This window comes from Bombina bombina, chromosome 4 (genome assembly GCF_027579735.1).
Source record: "Bombina bombina isolate aBomBom1 chromosome 4, aBomBom1.pri, whole genome shotgun sequence".
In the NCBI taxonomy this organism is placed as follows: domain Eukaryota; kingdom Metazoa; phylum Chordata; class Amphibia; order Anura; family Bombinatoridae; genus Bombina; species Bombina bombina.
In genome coordinates, this window is record NC_069502.1 from 852,372,332 (window position 1) to 852,394,237 (window position 21,906).

The 21,906-nt window shown below is 40.5% G+C and overlaps 1 protein-coding gene across 2 annotated transcripts in view; it reads left to right on the forward strand.

The window, feature by feature from the left end:
• The first annotated feature begins 370 nt into the window (after positions 1-370).
• LOC128657288 (zinc finger protein 260-like) overlaps positions 371-21,906 on the forward strand; it is a 169,645-nt gene continuing 148,109 nt past the window's right edge. Inside the window, exons 1-6 of one of the 2 annotated variants that reach the window (XM_053711573.1) lie at positions 371-449; positions 11,549-11,704; positions 13,053-13,160; positions 14,463-14,567; positions 19,843-19,932; positions 20,336-20,443. In XM_053711573.1, coding sequence (XP_053567548.1) covers positions 11,653-11,704; positions 13,053-13,160; positions 14,463-14,567; positions 19,843-19,932; positions 20,336-20,443 — 463 coding nt within the window. In that variant the 5' untranslated portion in view covers positions 371-449; positions 11,549-11,652. The remainder of the gene's footprint in view (positions 450-11,548; positions 11,705-13,052; positions 13,161-14,462; positions 14,568-19,842; positions 19,933-20,335; positions 20,444-21,906) is intronic. The other variant, XM_053711574.1, reaches the window with a different exon arrangement.

Below are 21,906 nucleotides of genomic sequence, written 5' to 3' on the forward strand. Positions count from 1 at the left end.
CTCACAACAAGCGGATTCTGTTAGCTGACACTGTCACACACAGTCCCCTCCTCACCCTCAGACAACAAGCTGCTTCAGCCCTCTACCTCACAACAAGCGGATTCTGTTAGCTGACACTGTCACACACAGTCCCCTCCTCACCCTCAGACAACAAGCTGCTTTAGTTCAGTTACCTGTCACACGCAGCCACTAACTCACATAAGGTTTCTCACTATACACACAGGCCACAGTTGCAAAATAGTCTAGCTGCAGACTGGAGCTCCACTCTAGACAGGAAACACGTGACCTCCAGTTGTCCGGGTAGGTAACGGCTAGATACCACAACGCTATAGGACCTAAATATGTCACATGGTACAGGAGAGGGGAGGGAGTGGGTGGAGAGATATTGCTTCGGCTTTGTTTGTTCCTGCTTGCCAAGTTGCCTCATTGTTTGGTGTGTTTATAGTGCGGTAAGTACATAATGTGATATGTGTAATTCACTGTGTCTGTGTGTGCAGCTCTGTAGTGTTTTATGTCTGTTTATAAGTTGCTGTATGTTTGTACTGATGGCACCTCTCTACAGTGTTATATGTCTGTGTATAAGGTGCTGTGTGTTTGTACTGATGTACCTCTCTACAGTGTTATATGTCTGTGTATAAGGTGCTGTGTGTTTGTACTGATGGCACCTCTACAGTGTTATATGTCTGTGTATAAGGTGCTGTGTGTTTGTACTGATGTACCTCTCTACAGTGTTATAGTCTGTGTATAAGTTGCTGTGTGTTTGTACTGATGGCACCTCTACAGTGTTATATGACTGTGTATAAGGCGCTGTGTGTTTGTACTGATGGTACCTCTCTGCAGTGTTATATGTCTGTGTATAAGGTGCTGTGTGTTTGTACTGATGGTACCTATATACAGTGTTATATGTATGTGTATAAGGTGCTGTGTGTTTGTACTGATGGTACCTATATACAGTGTTATATGTCTGTGTATAAGGTGCTGTGTGTTTGTACTGATGGTACCTATATACAGTGTTATATGTCTGTGTATAAGGTGTTGGGGAGAGGTAGTGTGAGATAAATGGTAACTCTTTATAGTGTTATATGCCTGTGTATAAGGTGCTGAGGAGAGGTGATGTGAGATGGATGGTACCTCTCTACAGTGTTATATGTCTGTGTATAAGGTGCTGGGGAGAGGTGATGTGAGTATGATATAGATGGTACCTCTACAGTGTTATATGTCTGTGTATAAGGTGCTGTGTGTTTGTACTGATGGTACCTCTCTGCAGTGTTATGTCTGTGTATAAGGTGTTGGGTAGAGGTAGTGTGAGATAAATGGTAACTCTTTATAGTGTTATATGTCTGTGTATAAGGTGTGGGGAGAGGTGGTGTTAGATAGATGGAACCTCTCTATAGTGTTATATGCCTGTTTATAAGGTGATGTGTGTGAGAGAGATTGTACGTCTCTGTATAAGGTGCTTGGAAGCGGTAATGTGAGTATGAGAGAGATGGTACCTCTTGATAGTGTTATATGTCTGTGTATAAGGTTCTGGGGAGGGATGGTGTGTGTGATAGATGTTACCATTCTGTAGTATTAATATGTCTGTGTATAAAGGGTTGTGTGTATAGACAGTGCCTCTCTATAGTGTTATATATATATAGTAGGAAGGAACTGGATCCAACGGACGGACTCTGTTGTCTAGTGCCTGGTTTCTCAACAGCCGGGCCGTGGCCCAGTACCGGGCCGTGATAGCCCTGCTGGTGGGCCCCGACCTGTCATGCCCCCACTGCACACCAGGGGCAGACTGAGACCAATCAAGGCTCCAGGAAAACTGTCTCACACTGACCCAAATGTATTCAATGCTATGCAAATGAACATGGTAGCCTCCCTGCCCTGCCCCCAACATGCCCCTCAACCTCCAGTGCCAGGACTCCCAACATTAAGGGCCAGAGAAAGGGCCTCCAACCTTCAGGACCAGACCTCACAATCCATGGCCCTCACAGCAACAGACCCCCGGCAGGACCCCCACACTCCAGGGCCCCCACTAAACCCACACTTAACTGCTTAGTTACTGATAGGGCAACTGAAAACTCCAGCTTAAAAGGGACACTGAACCCAATTTTTTTCTTTTGTGATTCAGATAGAGCATGACATTTTAAGCAACTTTCTAATATACTCCTATTATCAAATGTTCTTCATTCTCTTGGTGTCTTTATTTAAAAATCAAGAATGTAAGTTTAAATTCTGGACCATTTTTGGTGAACAACCTGGGTTGTTCTTGCTGATTTTTGGATAAATTCACCCACCAATAAGTGCTGTCCAGGGTCCTAAACCAAAACATAGCTTAGATGCCTTCTTTTTCAAATAAAGATAGCAAGAGAACAAAGAAAAATTGATACTAGGAGTAAATTAGAAAGTTGCTTAAAATTGCATGTTCTATCTGAATCACAAAATAAAAAAATTGGGTTCAGTGTCCCTTTAAGGAACGCACCAGGATCCGTGGAGATGCCATTTGAGGGCCCCCTACTTGCTGGTCCCTCGGCCCAGGTCCTATTTGCTTGACTGATCAGCCCGCTTCTGCTGCTTACAATATATATATATATATATAACTACCGGGCCCTGGACATGTCCAGCTCAAATTAACCAGGGCTTGAGGTCAATTTGGTTGAGAATCACTGGTCTAGTGAGACCCAAGAACAGCTGGCACACAGGAGTTTTGTTCAGCAATCCGATTTATTCAATAAACAAGAAACCAGATGTTTTGGCTCTACCGTGAGCCTTTCTCAATGGTATTCAGACCGGATATATATGTATAAATGGCTGTGTGTGCCTGAGATAGATGGTACTTTTCTATAGTGTTATATGTCTGTGTATAAAGGTGCTGGGGAGAGGTGTTGTGAGTCTAAGACAGATGGTACCACTCTATACTGTTATATATCTGTGTATAAGGCCCTGTGAGGGGCTGTGTGTGAGACAGATGGAACCTCTCTATAGTGTTGTATGAATGTGTATAAGGTGCTGAGGAGTTGTGATGTGTGAGACAGATGATACCTCTATATATTGTTATATGTCTGAGTATAGGTTACTGTGTGTGTGTGACATATTATACCTCTCTATAGTGGTATATGTTTGTGTATAAGGTGCTTGGGAGGGTCTGTGTGTGAGACATATAGTACCGCTCTATAGTGATATGTTTGCGTTTCAAGTACTGGGGAGAGCTGGTCTGAGTGTGAGACACTATAGCAACAAAAATACGATACATATCAAATAGATATTTACCAGATATGTTCCCCAGGTACAGTAGCATATTCTGAAAGTGAAATTACGTCAGATTATAGCTGCTTTCTATGGAATGACAGGGGTGAATGACAAAATTAAATGCCCATAGACTATAATGGGATTACATTTAAAAGTGCTATAGAAACTAAACTATGATATATGATACATATCAAATAGATATTTACCAGATATGTTCCCCAGGTACAGTAGCATATTCTGAAAGTGAGATTACGTCAGATTATAGCTGCTTTCTATGGAATGACAAGGGTGAATGACAAAATTAAATGCCCATAGACTATAATGGGATTACATTTAAAAGTGCTATAGAAACTAAACTATGATATATGATACATATCAAATAGATATTTACCAGATATGTTCCCCAGGTACAGTAGCATATTCTGAAAGTGAGATTACATCAGATTATAGCTGCTTTTTATGGAATGACAAGGGTGAATGACATAATGGAATGCCCATAGACTATAATGGGATTACATTTAAAAGTGCTATAGAAACTAAACTATGATATATGATACATATCAAATAGATATTTACCAGATATGTTCCCCAGGTACAGTAGCATATTCTGAAAGTGATATTACATCAGATTATAGCTGCTTTCTATGGAATGACAAGGGTGAATGACATAATGGAATGCCCATAGACTTTAATGGGCTGTAGAGTTAAAAGTGCTATAGCAATAAAATTATGAGACATATCCAATAGATATTTACCAGATATGTCCCCTAGATACAGTAACATATTCTAAAAGTGAGATTATGTGGGATTATTGCTGATTTCTATGGAATGACAAGGGTGAATGGCAAAAGGGGATGCCCATAGACTTTAATGGGTTGTAAAGTTAAGTGTCATTCCATAGAAATCAGCTATAATCCCACATAATCTCACTTTCAGAATATGCTACTGCACACAGGGAATATATCTGTTAAATACCTTCTTGATATCTCTGATAGTTTTGTTGCTATAGCACTTTTAACTTTACATCCCATTAAAGTCTATGTGCATTTCATTTTGTTATTCACCCTTTTATTCCATAGAAAGCATCAATAATCCCACGTAATATCACTTTCAGAATATGCTACTGTATTTGGGGAACATATCTGGTAAATATCTATTTGATATGTTGCATGGCTTTGTTGCTATACGACCTTTAACTTTGCATCCCATTAAAGTCTATGGCCTAGATTTAGAGTTTGGCGGTAGCCGTGAAAACCAGCGTTAGAGTTTCCTAACGCTGGTTTTAGGCTACCGCCGGTATTTGGAGTCAGTCAGGAAAGGGTCTAACGCTCACTTTTCAGCCGCGACTTTTCCATACCGCAGATCCCCTTACGTCAATTGCGTATCCTATCTTTTCAATGGGATCTTTCTAACTCCGGTATTTAGAGTCGTGGCTGAAGTGAGCGTTAGAAATCTAACGACAAAACTCCAGCCGCAGAAAAAAGTCAGTAGTTAAGAGCTTTTTGGGCTAACGCCGGTTCATAAAGCTCTTAACTACTGTGCTCTAAAGTACACTAACACCCATAAACTACCTATGTACCCCTAAACCGAGGTCCCCCCACATCGCCGCAACTCGATTAAATTTTTTTAACGCGCGACCGCCACCTATGTTATCCTTATGTACCCCTAATCTGCTGCCCCTAACACCGCCGACCCCTGTATTATATTTATTAACCCCTAACCTACGCCCCACAACGTCGCCGCCAGCTACCTACAATAATTAACCCCTAATCTGCCGACCGCAAAGCGCCGCTACTTACGTTATCCTTATGTACCCCTAATCTGCTGCCCCTAACACCGCCGACCCCTATATTATATTTATTAACCCCAAATCTGCCCCCCACAACGTCGCCTCCACCTGCCTACACTTATTAACCCCTAATCTGCCGAGCGGACCGCACCGCTATTATAATAAAGTTATTAACCCCTAATCCGCCTCACTAACCCTATAATAAATAGTATTAACCCCTAATCTGCCCTCCCTAACATCGCCGACACCTAACTTCAAACATTAACCCCTAATCTGCCGACTGGAGCTCACCGCTATTCTAATAAATGTATTAACCCCTAAAGCTAAGTCTAACCCTAACACTAACACCCCCCTAAGTTAAATATAATTTAAATCTAACGAAATAAATTAACTCTTATTAAATAAATTATTCCTATTTAAAGCTAAATACTTACCTGTAAAATAAATCCTAATATAGCTACAATATAAATTATATTTATATTATAGCTATTTTAGGATTTATATTTATTTTACAGGTAACTTTGTATTTATTTTAACCAGGTACAATAGCTAAAATAGTTAAAATAATTACAAAATTACCTGTAAAATAAATCCTAACCTAAGTTACAATTAAACCTAACACTACACTATCAATAAATTAATTAAATAAAATACATACAATTACCTACAATTAAACCTAACACTACACTATCAATAAATTAATTAAATACAATATCTACAAATAAATACAATGAAATAAACTAACTAAAGTACAAAAAATAAAAAAGAACTAAGTTACAAAAAATAAAAAAATATTTACAAACATCAGAAAAATATTACAACAATTTTAAACTAATTACACCTACTCTAAGCCCCCTAATAAAATAACAAAGACCCCCAAAATAAAAAAAATGCCCTACCCTATTCTAAATTACTAAAGTTCAAAGCTCTTTTACCTTACCAGCCCTGAACAGGGCCCTTTGCGGGGCATGCCCCAAAGAATTCAGCTCTTTTGCCTGTAAAAAAAACACATACAATACCCTCCCCCCAACATTACAACCCACCACCCACATACCCCTAATCTAACCCAAACCCCCCTTAAATAAACCTAACACTAAGCCCCTGAAGATCTTCCTACCTTATCTTCACCATACCAGTTCACCGATCGATCCAGAAGAGCTCCTCCGATGTCCTGATCCAAGCCCAAGCAGCAGGCTGAAGAGGTCCATGATCCGGCTGAAGTCATCATCCAAGCGGGAGCTGAAGAGGTCCATGATCCGGCTGAAGTCATCATCCAAGCGGGAGCTGAAGAGGTCCATGATCCGGCTGAAGTCTTCTATCAATGGCATCTTCAATCTTCTTTCTTCCGGATCCATCTTGCAGACCTCCGACGCGGAACATCCTGCTGGCCCGACGGACTACCGACGAATGAAGGCTCCTTTAAGGGACGTCATCCAAGATGGCGTCCCTCGAATTCCGATTGGCTGATAGGATTCTATCAGCCAATCGGAATTAAGGTAGGAAAATTCTGATTGGCTGATGGAATCAGCCAATCAGAATCAAGTTCAATCCGATTGGCTGATCCGATCAGCCAATCAGATTGAGCTTGCATTCTATTGGCTGTTCCGATCATTCTATTGGCTGATCGGAACAGCCAATAGAATGCAAGCTCAATCTGATTGGCTGATCGGATCAGCCAATCGGATTGAACTTGATTCTGATTGGCTGATTCCATCAGCCAATCAGAATTTTCCTACCTTAATTCCGATTGGCTGATAGAATCCTATCAGCCAATCGGAATTCGAGGGACGCCATCTTGGATGACGTCCCTTAAAGGAGCCTTCATTCGTCGGTAGTCCGTCGGGCCAGCAGGATGTTCCGCGTCGGAGGTCTGCAAGATGTATCCGGAAGAAAGAAGATTGAAGATGCCGTTGATAGAAGACTTCAGCCGGATCATGGACCTCTTCAGCTCCCGCTTGGATGATGACTTCAGCCGGATCATGGACATCTTCAGCCCCCCGCTTGGGCTTGGATCAGGACATCGGAGGAGCTCTTCTGGATCGATCGGTGAACCTGGTATGGTGAAGATAAGGTAGGAAGATCTTCAGGGGCTTAGTGTTAGGTTTATTTAAGGGGGGTTTGGGTTAGATTAGGGGTATGTGGGTGGTGGGTTGTAATGTTGGGGGGGGGGTATTGTATGTGGGTTTTTTTTACAGGCAAAAGAGCGGAATTCTTTGGGGCATGCCCCGCAAAGGGCCCTGTTCAGGGCTGGTAAGGTAAAAGAGCTTTGAACTTTAGTAATTTAGAATAGGGTAGGGCATTTTTTTATTTTGGGGGTCTTTGTTATTTTATTAGGGGGCTTAGAGTAGGTGTAATTAGTTTAAAATTGTTGTAATATTTTTCTGATGTTTGTAAATATTTTTTATTTTTTGTAACTTAGTTCTTTTTTATTTTTTGTACTTTTTTAGTTTATTTCATTGTATTTATTTGTAGATATTGTATTTAATTAATTTATTGATAGTGTAGTGTTAGGTTTAATTGTAGATAATTGTAGGTAGTTTATTTTATTTATTTATTGATAGTGTAGTGTTAGGTTTAATTGTAACTTAGGTTAGGATTTATTTTACAGGTAATTTTGTAATTATTTTAACTATTTTAGCTATTTTACCTGGTTAAAATAAATACAAAGTTACCTGTAAAATAAATATAAATCCTAAAATAGCTATAATATAAATATAATTTATATTGTAGCTATATTAGGATTTATTTTACAGGTAAGTATTTAGCTTTAAATAGGAATAATTTATTTAATAAGAGTTAATTTATTTTGTTAGATTTAAATTATATTTAACTTAGGGGGGTGTTAGTGTTAGGGTTAGACTTAGCTTTAGGGGTTAATACATTTATTAGAATAGCGGTGAGCTCCAGTCGGCAGATTAGGGGTTAATGTTTGAAGTTAGGTGTCGGCGATGTTAGGGAGGGCAGATTAGGGGTTAATACTATTTATTATAGGGTTAGTGAGGCGGATTAGGGGTTAATAACTTTATTATAATAGCGGTGCGGTCCGCTCGGCAGATTAGGGGTTAATAAGTATAGGCAGGTGGAGGCGACGTTGTGGGGGGCAGATTAGGGGTTAATAAATATAATATAGGGGTCGGCGGTGATAGGGGCAGCAGATTAGGGGTACATAGGGATAATGTAAGTAGCGGCGTTTAACGGAGCGGCAGATTAGGGGTTAAAAATAATATGCAGGTGTCAGCGATAGCGGGGGCGGCAGAATAGGGGTTAATAAGTGTAAGGTTAGGGGTGTTTAGACTCGGGGTACATAGAAACATAGAAACATAGATATTGACGGCAGATAAGAGCCATAGGCCCAGCAAGTCTGCCCGACCTTACCTAACAGTATAAACTTATCTAGTTCGTAGGATAGCCCTATGCTTGTCCCATGCATTTTTAAAGTCCCCCACAGTGTTTGTTGCTACTACCTCTTGAGGAAGTTTATTCCATAAATCAATCACTCTTTCTGTAAAGAAGTGCTTCCTCAAATTACTTCTGAATCTACTACCCTTTAGCTTGAGCTCATGACCCCTTGTTCTTGAATTTTCCATTTTATGTAAAATACCCACAGCCTCAGTTTTACTAAACCCTTTAATGTACTTGAAAGTTGCTATCATATCACCTCTTTCCCTTCTCTCCTCTAAGCTATATACATGTTAGGGTGTTAGGTGCAGACGTAGGAAGTGTTTCCCCATAGACAACAATGGGGCTGCGTTAGGAGCTGAACGCGGCTTTTTTGCAGGTGTTAGGTTTTTTTCAGCTCAAACAGCCCCATTGTTTTCTATGGGGGAATCGTGCACGAGCACGTTTTTGAGGCTGGCCGCGTCCGTAAGCAACTCTGGTATCGAGAGTTGAAGTTGCGTTAAATATGCTCTACGCTCCTTTTTTGGAGCCTAACGCAGCCATTCTGTGGACTCTCAATACCAGAGTTATTTAAAAGGTGCGGCCAGAAAAAAGCCAGCGTTAGCTACGCGGGTCGTTACCGACAAAACTCTAAATCTAGCCGTATGGGCATTACATTTTGTTATTTTCCCTCGTCATTCCTTTTAGTACATCCCACATAAAGTGCTGAAGGTAGAACTGTGTATGAGTGAGTTAGAGGGAACCTCTCTAATATTTCGCAAGGTACTATGGAGGGGGCTATGTGTGAGGCAGAGGGAACCTATCTATAATATTTTATATATATATATAGATGTATGTAAGGTATTGAGGAGAGGGCTGAGCATATAAAGCAGAGGTAACCTCTCTATAATATGTATCTGTTTATACGTTAATGGGTTGTGTTTGTGAGTAAAATGGAACCTATATATTACATATGTGTGTGTATAAGACACTCGGGAGGTAGCTGTGTGTGTGAGTCTGAGGGAAACTGTTTATAATATTAAATATCTGTATATAAGGTATCAGGGATGGGGTTGTGTGTGTGAGGTAGAGGGAACCTCTCTAATATTATATATATATATATTTATATACAATACTGGGGAGGGGTTGTGTTTGTGAGTCAGAGAGAACCATATAATATAATACATTTGTGAATATGGTACTGGGGAGAGGGCTGTGTGTGTAAGTCTGAGGGAACCACTCAATAATATATCTATGTATAAACAGTACTGGGGGAGGGAGTTATATGTGTGTGAGTCAGAGGGAACATCTTTATAATATTATACATCTGTAAGATACTGGGAGGTAGCTGTGTGTATGTGATTCAGAGGGAACCTATCTAATATTCCCATGAAGAAGGTACTGGGGAGGGGATTATATGTGTGAGGCAGGAGAAGCCTCTCTAAAATATTATATATCTTTATATACACGTTACTGTGGAGGGGATATATGTGTGTGAGTCAGAGGGAAACTCTTTATAATATAAATCTGTAAGGTACTGGGAGGTATCTGTGTGTATGCGAGTCAGAAGGAACCTCTCTAATATCCCCATGTAGAAGGTACTGTTGAGGGGATTATATGTGTGAGGCAGGAGAAGCCTCTCTATAATATATAGCTTTATATAAGGTACTGTGGAGGGGCTGTATGTGTGTGAGTCAGACGGAACCTCTTTATAATATTATAAATCTGTAAGGTACTGGGAGGTAGCTGTGTGTATGTGAGGCAGAGGGAACCTGTTTAATATGCTCATGTAGATGGTACTGGAGAGGGGGTATATGTGTGAAGCAGGAGAAACGTCTCTATAATATTATATATCTTTATATAAAGTACTGGGGACGGTGCTTTATGTGTGAGTAAAAGGGAACTTCTCTATAATATTATATTCCTGTATATAAGGTGTAGGGAAGGGTGTTGTGTGTGAGCCAGAGGAAACCACTGTATAGCTTTAAATGTGTACATATAAAGTGTTGGTGATGTGCACCTCTCCATAGTACTGCATATCTCTACATAAGGTGTGATAGGAAAGGTGGTGTATGTGAGGCAGAGAGAAGAGAATCTCTATAATGTTAAGTGTCTGTATATAAGGTGCTGGGGAGGAGGCGTGTGGGAGAGACAAATAAAGGGGATGTAGAGGACATTAGTGATAATGGTTATGGATAAATACCTTATTAGTTATATATAGATTAATTAAAAATGTTTTATACATACAACATCAATATATCATGCACCCCTGCAGTACATCAGCCTTTAGTTTAGTTCTACAGTGTAGGGATTGATAATTAGTCATTGTGCTGCTAAACTAAACATAAAGCCTGATGTGCTGCAGAGGATGATGGGAAATAATAAAGATTTAGTTATTTTATTCACACAGTGTCACCCATTGCTGTGTAGTATACAGCTGTATGGGCATAAATATACTTCTTTTAAGAGGATTATCACCAATTTGGACACATGCTTTCAAAAAAGCTTCACTGCCCTTGAGGAAATAACAACTCCTGGGATATTGTATATCATTTACGTTAGTGAAAAATGACTCCAAAGCCTAACTTTTTTGCATATTATATACGTTGTTTTATTTTACCATATTTCGTTATTAATGCAATTTTTTTTTTCTATAAATGCTCGGTCTGTGAAAAAAACTGCTTATAATTTTATGTGGGTAATTCACAGTAAAACCCCCCACTGGAATTGATATTTAAATATAAAAATGTGTTAATGGTTATAAAAAGCCCCAACTCAGGGGTGTCAAATGGCTCAGAAAAGAAAGGAATAAAGATCTGCATTCAGTGACATACATAAAAATTGTTTAATTGTTAGAACACTTTGTGTGTATGTGTGTGTATATATATATATATATATATATATATATATATATATATATATATATATATAATGTTTCTTTTTTTTCCCTTTGGACAATCACTGTCCCCTGTTGCATTAATCAGATGTATTCAATTTAATCTCTTTATGACTAAGTTGAGTGATTGTTGTATCTTGGTTTGTGTAGGACGCTCAGATACAGGTATTTGTCACCCATAATTCACAGCATCTCCCCCTATGATAATGATCTGTACCTGAGACCTCTCTCTCTCTCTGTGTGTTTAGGCTCCTGTTACTGTGAAGATTACGTACAATACAGATCACTGCATTTGTCAGTAAAGGAGAAACATTATAAGAATATCTGACAAATTCAGTTGCTGAACAAGACAATGTCTGACAAGACCGAGACCCAAACCTCAGAGCTTCCTGATGCACATGGAGGTAAGCAGGATGTCACGTGCATGTATACTAGTTTTGCTTTATATATGGCAGCAGTGCTTGTCACAAGAGCATTCTGAGGTAGGCACAGGAGCGTGCTGTATATATGGCAGCAAGTTCTTGTCAAAAGACCATACTGTGGTAGACTCAGGGGCGTGCTTTATATATGGTATCAGTGTTTGTCATGAGAGCATACTGAGATAAGCACAGGAACACGCTTTATATTTGCCAGCAATGTTTATCATGAGAGTATACTGAAGCAGGCTGAGGAGTCCACTCTACATACAGTGCTCTAGACACGTGCACACTTCTGAGCATACTTAGGTATTTTGTCATGGGAAGGCGCTAAATTTGAACAAAGGATACTAAGAGAAAAAGGTAAATGTAATAACATAAGAAGCATTGTTTGTTTTTACACTAGCTGTGTGCGTCTACAGACAACGTCACTGTGTGCAGCACTGAGGCATCTAATATTCTGTTACCGCTGGTTACATAAACGTATTATATACAATATGGTGCAGCTCTTCAGTGTGTAGCTGGGGCAGAAGTATGTGCGGCGCTGGAGGTGCTGCTAATATTGTGATGGTGTCTAGCCGGTACTTCCTGTCACTAGTATCCTGCTTGTCTGTCTGATCTTTCTGCTGCGCACAACGCGCTGCTTCTTATTTGCCAGTTTTATGTAGTTCTGAGCCGGACTTTCCTCCTTTTTAAATGGCACTAATTTTCATACAGTGTTATTAGCTATACAGCTTCCCGGGTTTACTGCATGCTGACTCCTCTATTAGGATCACAAAAGTAAAACAGGCAGCAAGCTCTTCCATTATGTTTATTTGTGTAGCTTTTATTATATCAGTCATGTAAAGCCTCACAGTGCACTGGTATAGACTCTCTCATGTAAGGTCATTTACCAGACAGTGTGAGATCAAGGAGTTACATACAAAATAACTACACTTTTCCAAGATTCTAGTTTTATTTTTACCCATAGCTGGTTCTTATTAACAGGTATATAAAACCCAAATATTTCTTTTGTGATTCAGAGAAAACAATTTAAAAAAAGTTTTCAATTTATTTCTATTTTCAAATTTCCTTTGTTCTTAAGATATTCTTTGTTAAAGAGATACCTAGGTTGTTGTCTGGAGCAGGAAATAGTGCGGCCATCTAGTGCTCTTGCAAATGGATAATATTCCTGCAAAACTGCTGCCACGTGTGATCCAGACACAAACACTCTCCTTATTTTTTGTGTGTGTTTGATACTATTAGCTAAATTATTAGGCTTTCACTAATTCTGTTTATAAGTTTATATTACACCCTGTACCGTGCTCTATCGGGTAACTTCCTGCTGTAATTACAGGGCGTCTAGAGGAAAACCCGGGCACTGGGCTATTAAATGTGAAGGAAGAGGATGAGACAGATGACATGAATAGTCATCAGACTGAAATACAGTGCTCCCTCCCTGCCGGTGAGTAGTAATACGTGAGAGTCTGCCGGGGCTGTGCACACAGTTACTTACTGCTCTCCCTCTCTGCCGGTGAGTAGTAATACGTGAGAGTCTGCCGGGGCTGTGCACACAGTTACTTACTGCTCTCCCTCCCTGCCGGTGAGTAGTAGTATGTGAGAGTCTGCCGGGGCTGTGCACACAGTTACTTACTGCTCTCCCTCCCTGCCGGTGAGTAGTAATATGTGAGAGTCTGCTGGGGCTGTGCACACCGTTACTTACTGCTCTCCCTCCCTGCCGGTGAGTAGTAATACGTGAGAGTCTGCCGGGGCTGTGCACACAGTTACTTACTGCTCTCCCTCCCTGCCGGTGAGTAGTAGTATGTGAGAGTCTGCCGGGGCTGTGCACACAGTTACTTACTGCTCTCCCTCCCTGCCGGTGAGTAGTAATACGTGAGAGTCTGCCGGGGCTGTGCACACAGTAACTTACTGCTCTCCCTCCCTGCCGGTGAGTAGTAATACGTGAGAGTCTGCCGGGGCTGTGCACACAGTTACTTACTGCTCTCCCTCCCTGCTGGTGAGTAGTAATACGTGAGAGTCTGCCGGGGCTGTGCACACAGTTACTTACTGCTCTCCCTCCCTGCCGGTGAGTAGTAATACGTGAGAGTCTGCCGGGGCTGTGCACACAGTTACTTACTGCTCTCCCTCCCTGCCGGTGAGTAATAATACGTGAGAGTCTGCCGGGGCTGTGCACACAGTTACTTACTGCTCTCCCTCCCTGCCGGTGAATAGTAATACGTGAGAGTCTGCCGGGGCTGTGCACACAGTTACTTACTGCTCTCCCTCCCTGCCGGTGAGTAGTAATACGTGAGAGTCTGCCGGGGCTGTGCACACAGTTACTTACTGCTCTCCCTCCCTGCCGGTGAATAGTAATACGTGAGAGTCTGCTGGGGCTGTGCACACAGTTACTTACTGCTCTCCCTCCCTGCCGGTGAGTAGTAATACGTGAGAGTCTGCCGGGGCTGTGCACACAGTTACTTACTGCTCTCCCTCCCTGCCGGTGAGTAGTAATACGTGAGAGTCTGCCGGGGAGAGTCTGGTTTATAAGTGCAGATAACACAATGAGTTTAACCCTTGTTTAGTTCATGTTGTAGTTTTATACTAGAATAGAGAGGATCATGGTAAAAAAAAAGGATGAGAGGAAAAAGTTGGAGAATGTGTGAATTTGGTGCTATTGTCTGTCTGGTAAATATACAAACTATATCATGGTAAAGTTATAAAAACTAGATCATGTGAAATAAAAGCTGAATCTGCTTTATTTGTATAGATGAAGATAACGCTGATATAGTGAAAATTGAGATAACAGAAGATCTGTGTGTGAGACAACAGCTAGAAGCACCAGATGAGGAAACCAGTGACAATATCAGCCCAGGTGAGTGTGCACTTGTGGTGAGTCTGACTGACACAGGATACAGGTGAGTGTACACATATATTGTGTGTGAGGTGGGTGGGTTATAGGTGAGTGTGCATATATATTGTGTGTGAGGTAGGTGGGTTATAGGTGAGTGTGCACATATATTGTGTGTGAGGTAGGTGGGTTATAGGTGAGTGTGCACATATATTGTGTGTGAGGTAGGTGGGTTATAGGTGAGTGTGCACATATATTGTGTGTGAGGTAGGTGGGTTACAGCTGAGTGTGTACATATATTGTATGTGGGTTACAGGTGAGTGTGCATATATATTGTGTGTGTGAGGTACGTGGGTTATAGGTGAGTATGCATGTATATTGTGTGCAATGTACGCGAGTTACAGGTGAGTGTGCATGTATATTGTGTGCGACGTACGCGAGTTACAGGTGAGTGTGCATGTATATTGTGTGCGACGTACGCGAGTTACAGGTGAGTGTGCATGTATATTGTGTGCGACGTACGCGAGTTACAGGTGAGTGTGCATGTATATTGTGTGCGACGTACGCGAGTTACAAGTGAGTGTGCATGTATTTTGTGTGCGACGTACGCGAGTTACAGGTGAGTGTGCACGTATATTGTGTGCGACGTACGCGAGTTACAGGTGAGTGTGCACTTATATTGTGTGCGACGTACGCGAGTTACAGGCGAGTCTGCACGTATATTGTGTGCGACGTACGCGAGTTACAGGTGAGTCTGCACGTATATTGTGTGCGGGTTACAGGTGAGTCTGCACGTATATTGTGTGCGAGTTACAGGTGAGTGTGCACGTATATTGTGTGCGACGTACGCAAGTTACAGGTGAGTCTGCACGTATATTGTGTGCGGGTTACAGGTGAGTGTGCACGTATATTGTGTGCGAGTTACAGGTGAGTGTGCACGTATATTGTGTGCGAGTTACAGGTGAGTGTGCACGTATATTGTGTGCGAGTTACAGGTGAGTGTGCACGTATATTTTGTGCGAGTTACAGGTGAGTGTGCACGTATATTTTGTGAGAGTTAGATGAGTGTGCACGTATATTTTGTGCGAGTTACAGGTGAGTGTGCACGTATATTTTGTGCGAGTTACAGGTGAGTGTGCACGTATATTGTGTGCGAGTTACAGGTGAGTGTGCACGTATATTGTGTGCGAGTTACAGGTGAGTGTGCACGTATATTGTGTGCGACGTATGCAAGTTACAGGTGAGTGTGCATAATAAGTGTGATAATCTACTAAATTATTCTCTTGTGTGCACATAGTACTTTTTGGGTCATCACATGATTTGTATTTATATATAATGAGAGAGAAATCCCACAAGCACTACAAACAACTTACACATACACACACACACACATGTATATTCTTACTGTACAGGCCATATGGATGTGACACCTTCAGATGGCTCAGCGGTTGAGCATAGAGGAGAACCATATGTGTTTGATCACGTGAAGACTGAGGAGGATGAATTTCCTATAAATACAGCTCCAGGTGATTAGCGCTAATTAACGCTTAACCCTCAAATATCTGCAGGTGCAGGTCTTGCCTCTGGCATGCAGTCCTAGCACAGCTTCACCACTGTCTGCAGAGTTGCACTAGTTAAACCCTTAATGACCATGAACAGGTCATTAAGGGGTTAAGTAAAGGGAATATTCTGTGATGGTGACATTTTTTTTCTCATGTAAATAACAGTTATATTTATCAGATGGTTACACAGCAGACACAGGTTAGTGAGTAGCTCCGGTTTATATCATTTTGTGTCATGTAAATAACTGTTATATTTACCAGATGGTTACACAGCAGACACATGCTAGTGAGTAGCTCAGGTTTATATCATTTTGTGTCATGTAAATAAGTTATATTTATCAGATGGTTACACAGCAGACACAGGTTAGTGAGTAGCTCAGGTTTATATCATTTTGTGTCATGTAAATAAGTTATATGTATCGGATGGTTACACAGCAGACACAGGTTAGTGAGTAGCTCAGGTTTATATCATTTTGTCTCATGTAAATAAGTTATGTTTATCATATGGTTACACAGCAGACACAGGTTAGTGAGTAGCTCATGTTTATATCATTGTGTGTCATGTAAATAACAGTTATATTTATCAGATGGTTACACAGCAGACACAGGTTAATGAGTAGCTCAGGTTTATATCATTTTGTCTCATGTAAATAACAGTTATATTTATCAGATGGTTACACAGCAGACACATGTTAGTGAGTAGCTCAGGTTTATATCATTTTGTCTCATGTAAATAACAGTTATATTTATCAGATGATTACACAGCAGACACAGGTTAGTGAGTAGCTCAGGTTTATATCATTTTGTCTCATGTAAATAAGTTATATTTATCAGATGGTTACACAGCAGACACATGTTAGTGAGTAGCTCAGGTTTATATCATTCTGTCTCATGTAAATAAGTTATGTTTATCAGATGGTTACACAGCAGACACAGATTAGTGAGTAGCTCAGGTTTATATCATTCTGTCTCATGTAAATAAGTTATGTTTATCAGATGGTTACACAGCAGACACAGATTAGTGAGTAGCTCAGGTTTATATCATTTTGTCTCATGTAAATAAGTTATGTTTATCAGATGGTTACACAGCAGACACAGATTAGTGAGTAGCTGAGGTTTATATAATTTTGTCTAATGTAAATAACAGTTATATTTATCAGATGGTTACACAGCAGACACAGGTTAGTGAGTAGCTCAGGTTTATATAATTTTGTCTCATGTAAATAACAGTTATATTTATCAGATGGTTACACAGCAGACACAGGTTATTGAGTAGCTCAGGTTTATATCATTTTGTCTCATGTAAATAACAGTTATATTTATCAGATGGTTACACAGCAGACACAGGTTAGTGAGTAGCTCAGGTTTATATCATTTTGTGTCATGTAAATAACAGTTATATTTATCAGATGGTTACACAGCAGACACAGGTTAGTGAGACTCGGGTTTATATCATTTTGTCTCATGTAAATAACAGTTATATTTATCAGATGATTACACAGCAGACACAGGTTAGTGAGTAGCTCAGGTTTATATCATTTTGTGTCATGTAAATAAGTTATGTTTATCAGATGGTTACATAGAAGACACAAGTCAGTGAGCAGCTCATGTATGGATAACTAAGGGCTAGATTACAAATAAAGCACAAAAATATAATCACTACTGAGTGCTAACTCTGCTCAAGTTATATCTATAGCGCTCATATTCCTGTACTCGTATTACAAGTTGAAATTAAAATGTTATTGCAAGAGTCAAAGCCTCAGGCGCAGTAACATCTGGATGTCGAATAGCGTCCATTTCCGCATAAACTCGTGTATATTTATACACATTTTGAATGAAAACACCAACATATACACTTTTGTGTCCGTCCCCATCCAGCACCAGATCATAGACCATTTCCCTTTAAATCACTCTTAGTACATTTATTTCAATAATAAACCTTGTTTTTGTATTAAATATGTATAACTATGAGTGAAATACTTTAGTTTAATATATTTATTTATATATATATATGTGTGTGTGTGTGTGTGTTTTTTGTTGCACATATATTCATTGGGACAGTGAAGTCAAAATTTAACTTTTGTGCTCCAGATGGAGAGTTAAATTTTAACAACTTTCCAATTTACATCTATTATCTTATTGTCTGTCTGTGTTCTCTTGGTAACCTTTGTATAAAAGTATACATAGGCTCAGGTGCAGCAATTCACAACTCTTGTCATTGGCTCACAAGATGTTTAAAGCTAGCTCCCAGTAGTGCATTCCTGCTCTTTCTACAAAAGATAATTGCTTCATTCTCTTGGTACTAGAAGCAAATTGGAAAGATGTTTAAAATTTCTCTCTATGAATTATAAAAGTATTGTTTTTTTAACGTCCCTTTAACACTTTTACTTCATGTCTCCAAAGCACACATTCTTCCAGTGCTATTTGGTAATGCTCTCAAGTGTAACACTTAACTCTGCAATGTAATATCAGCAATAGTAGTAAATCCTGCGCTATCCATTCAAAGTATAGGCTTAACTAAATCTCAGCCTTATTAGAGGGACATGAAACCCAATTTTTTTCATGATTCAGAGATAGAATTCATTTTTAAACAGGTTTCAAATTTATTTCTGTTATCTAATTTTCTTCATTCTCTTGGTATCAAAGGATATCAAGAGATCAAAACAAATCTGATAATCAAAGTAAATTGGAAAGTTGTTACAAATTGCCTGCTCTCTGAATCTATCTGACAATTTCATGTCTCTGATAATGACTGTGCGCAGCGTCACTCTCTGGTTAATTTCAATGGTTGTGCTTCGTCTTAAGGATGCATGACTCAGGTGAGTGCGTGTAATGTACCTGGGGGTCACAGGGTCCAAGTGAGTGTACGTGTAAGATGTATCTAAGGGGGCACAAGCAAATGTATGTTAGTGACGTGTCTGAGCAAAGCAGGGCACATAAAAGTTTGTGTATCACCTATTCGAGGGACGCATGGCACATGTAAGTGTATTTGTGTAACATGTCTGATGGGTGCAGGTCAGTGTATGTGTGTGATGCCTCTGAGGGATGCAGGGTACAGGCGAGTGTATGTGTGTGATGTGTCTGAGGGGTGCAGGGCACAGGTGAATGTAGCTGTGGGGTGTGTCTGAGGGGTGCAGGGCACAGGTGAGTGTACCTGTGTGATGTGTCTGATGGGTGCAGGGCACAGGTAAGTGTAACTGTGTGATGTGTCTCAGGGGTGCAGGGCACAAGTGAGTGTAGCTGTGTGATGTGTCTAATGGGTGCAGGACACAGGTGAGTGTAGCTGTGTGATGTGTCTGAGGGGTGCAGGGCACAAGTGAGTGTAGCTGTGTGATGTGTCTGAGGGGTGCAGGGCACAAGTGAGTGTAGCTGTGTGATGTGTTTGATGGGTGCAGGGCACAGGTGAGTGTAGTTGTGTGATGTGTCTGAGGGATACAGGGCACAGGCGAGTGTAGCTGTGTGATGTGTCTGATGGGTGCAGGGCACAGGTGAGTGTAGCTGTGTGATGTGTCTGATGGGTGCAGGGCACAGGTGAGTGTAGCTGTGTGATGTGTCTGAGGGGTGCAGGGCACAGTTGAGTGTAGCTGTGTGATGTGTCTGAGGGGTGCAGGGTACAGGCGAGTGTACGTGTGTGGTGTGTATGAGGGGTGCAGGGCACAGGTAAGAGTATGACTGTGTCTAATAACAAGTTCCTTGTTCAGTGCTAAAATGTAACCATATTTATATGATTTGTGCAGGGGATGTTAAGGCTGAAGTCACACTTAATGCTGAACAGACTTATGATCTGGAAGCTCTAAAGCAGGAAATCAGTGACAATATCAGTACAGGTGAGTGTATGTGTGTGATGTCTTTGAAGGATGTAGGGTACAGGTGAGGGTACATGTGTGATGTGTCTGAGGGGTGTACGTACGTGTGTTGTGTCTGAGTGACGTAGGTCACAGGTGAGTGTAGGTCTGTAATGTGTCTAAGGGATGCAGGTCACAGGTGAGTGTACTTTTGTGATGTGTATGCGGGGTGCATGGCACAGGTGAGTGTATATGATGTGCCTGAAGGACTAGTGAGTGTTCTTGTATAATATGTCTGAGGGGTGCGTGGACCAAGTGAGTGTATGTGTGTGACATTTCTGAGGGATGCAGGGTACAGGTGAATGTGTGTGTGCGTCTAATATTACAACTTTATTATGCAGTGCTAAATAGCAAAAATGTGACTATATTTATATGATCTGTGCAGGTGATGTTAAGACTGAAGTCACACTTAATGCTGAACAAACAAATGATCTGTATGTAAAGAGTGAGCAGGAAGCTGTGAAGCAGGAAATCAGTGACAATATCAGTACAGGTGAGTGCACGTGTGTGATGTGTCTGAGGGATACAGATCATCTGCCCCACTAAGTACAGGTAGGGTTTTTATTAGGGGAGAGAGAGACATTTTAGACCCTTAATCTCTCTTCAGTGAAACAAACAGATGAAAATGCCCCTGTTATTTGTAGGTTATTGTAATATAATTTATGTAGGACTGAAATCCAAGTCTAAATTATTAAAGAATTATATTTTCTCTTGCAAGATGTATCGAGTCCACGGATTCATCCATACTTGTGGGATATTCTCCTTCCTAACAGGAAGTGGCAAAGAGAGCACCCACAGCAGAGCTGTCTATATAGCTCCTCCCTTAGCTCCACCCCCAGTCATTCTCTTTGCCTGCTAACTGCTAGGAAGGGTAAAGTGAGTGTGGTGACAAAAATGTTAGTTTTTATTTTCTCAAGCAAAAGTTTGTTATTTTAAATGGTACCGGTGTGTACTATTCACTCTCTGGCAGAAAAGAGATGACGATTTCTGCAAGGAGGATGATGATCTTAGCATTTTGTAACTAAGATCCACTGCTGTTCCCACAGAGGCTGAGGAGTACAGGAAAACTTCAGTTGGGGGAACGGTTTGCAGGCTAAGCTGCATTGAGGTATGTTCAGTCTATTTTTTTCTAGACAGACTGTGATAATTCTAGAAAAAGGCTGGCAGTATCCCCATGAGGGAAGGGTAAGCTGTATTCAGACACTTAATAGCGAATCCCAGCTTGCATAAAGGGCTCATTTGTTACTGGTGGTACTTATGGGGAAAAACGTTTTTTTATTGAAAACTTAACGTTTTTTGAGGGACTTTAAGGGGTCTTTGTGGCTTATTTAAGGGTTATTAACCCACATGGCTAGTTTAGAAACACTTTGGTGTGTTTCTTTTAGGCCCCACTAACATTGAGTGAGGTGGGAGGGGCCTATTTTTGCGCCTCTGTTGCGCAGTTTCTTTTACTCTGAAGACATCCAGCTGCTTCTCCAGAGGGTCCTGCTGTGTTTGGCTTAAAAGAAGTTTTTCCCCCACAAATCTATCCTAAAGGGCAGGTCCTGAACGTTTTTATACCGGTTTTTGAGGTTTTGTCAATCCGGTTTTTACATTAAGGGGTTAATCGTTTATTTGGCTCGCTGTGCAATCTTACTAAGGCTTTATGATTCTACTGTAAAAATTTCGTAAAGTTTACTGCTTTTTTACACTGTTTTGCAGAGTTTGTGCATCTTTTTTTTTTTTTTTTTCTCTTAAAGGCACAGTACCGTTTTTTTCTAAGTATTATTTACTTTGAATAAAGTGTTTTCCAAGCTTGCTTGTTTCATTACTAGCCTGTTTAACATGTCTGACACCAAGGAAAATCCTTGTTCAATGTGTTTAGAAGCCATTGTAGAACCCCCTCTTAGAATGTGTCCCACTTGCACTGATATGTCTATAAATTATAAAGAGCATATTATAGCACTTAAAATATAG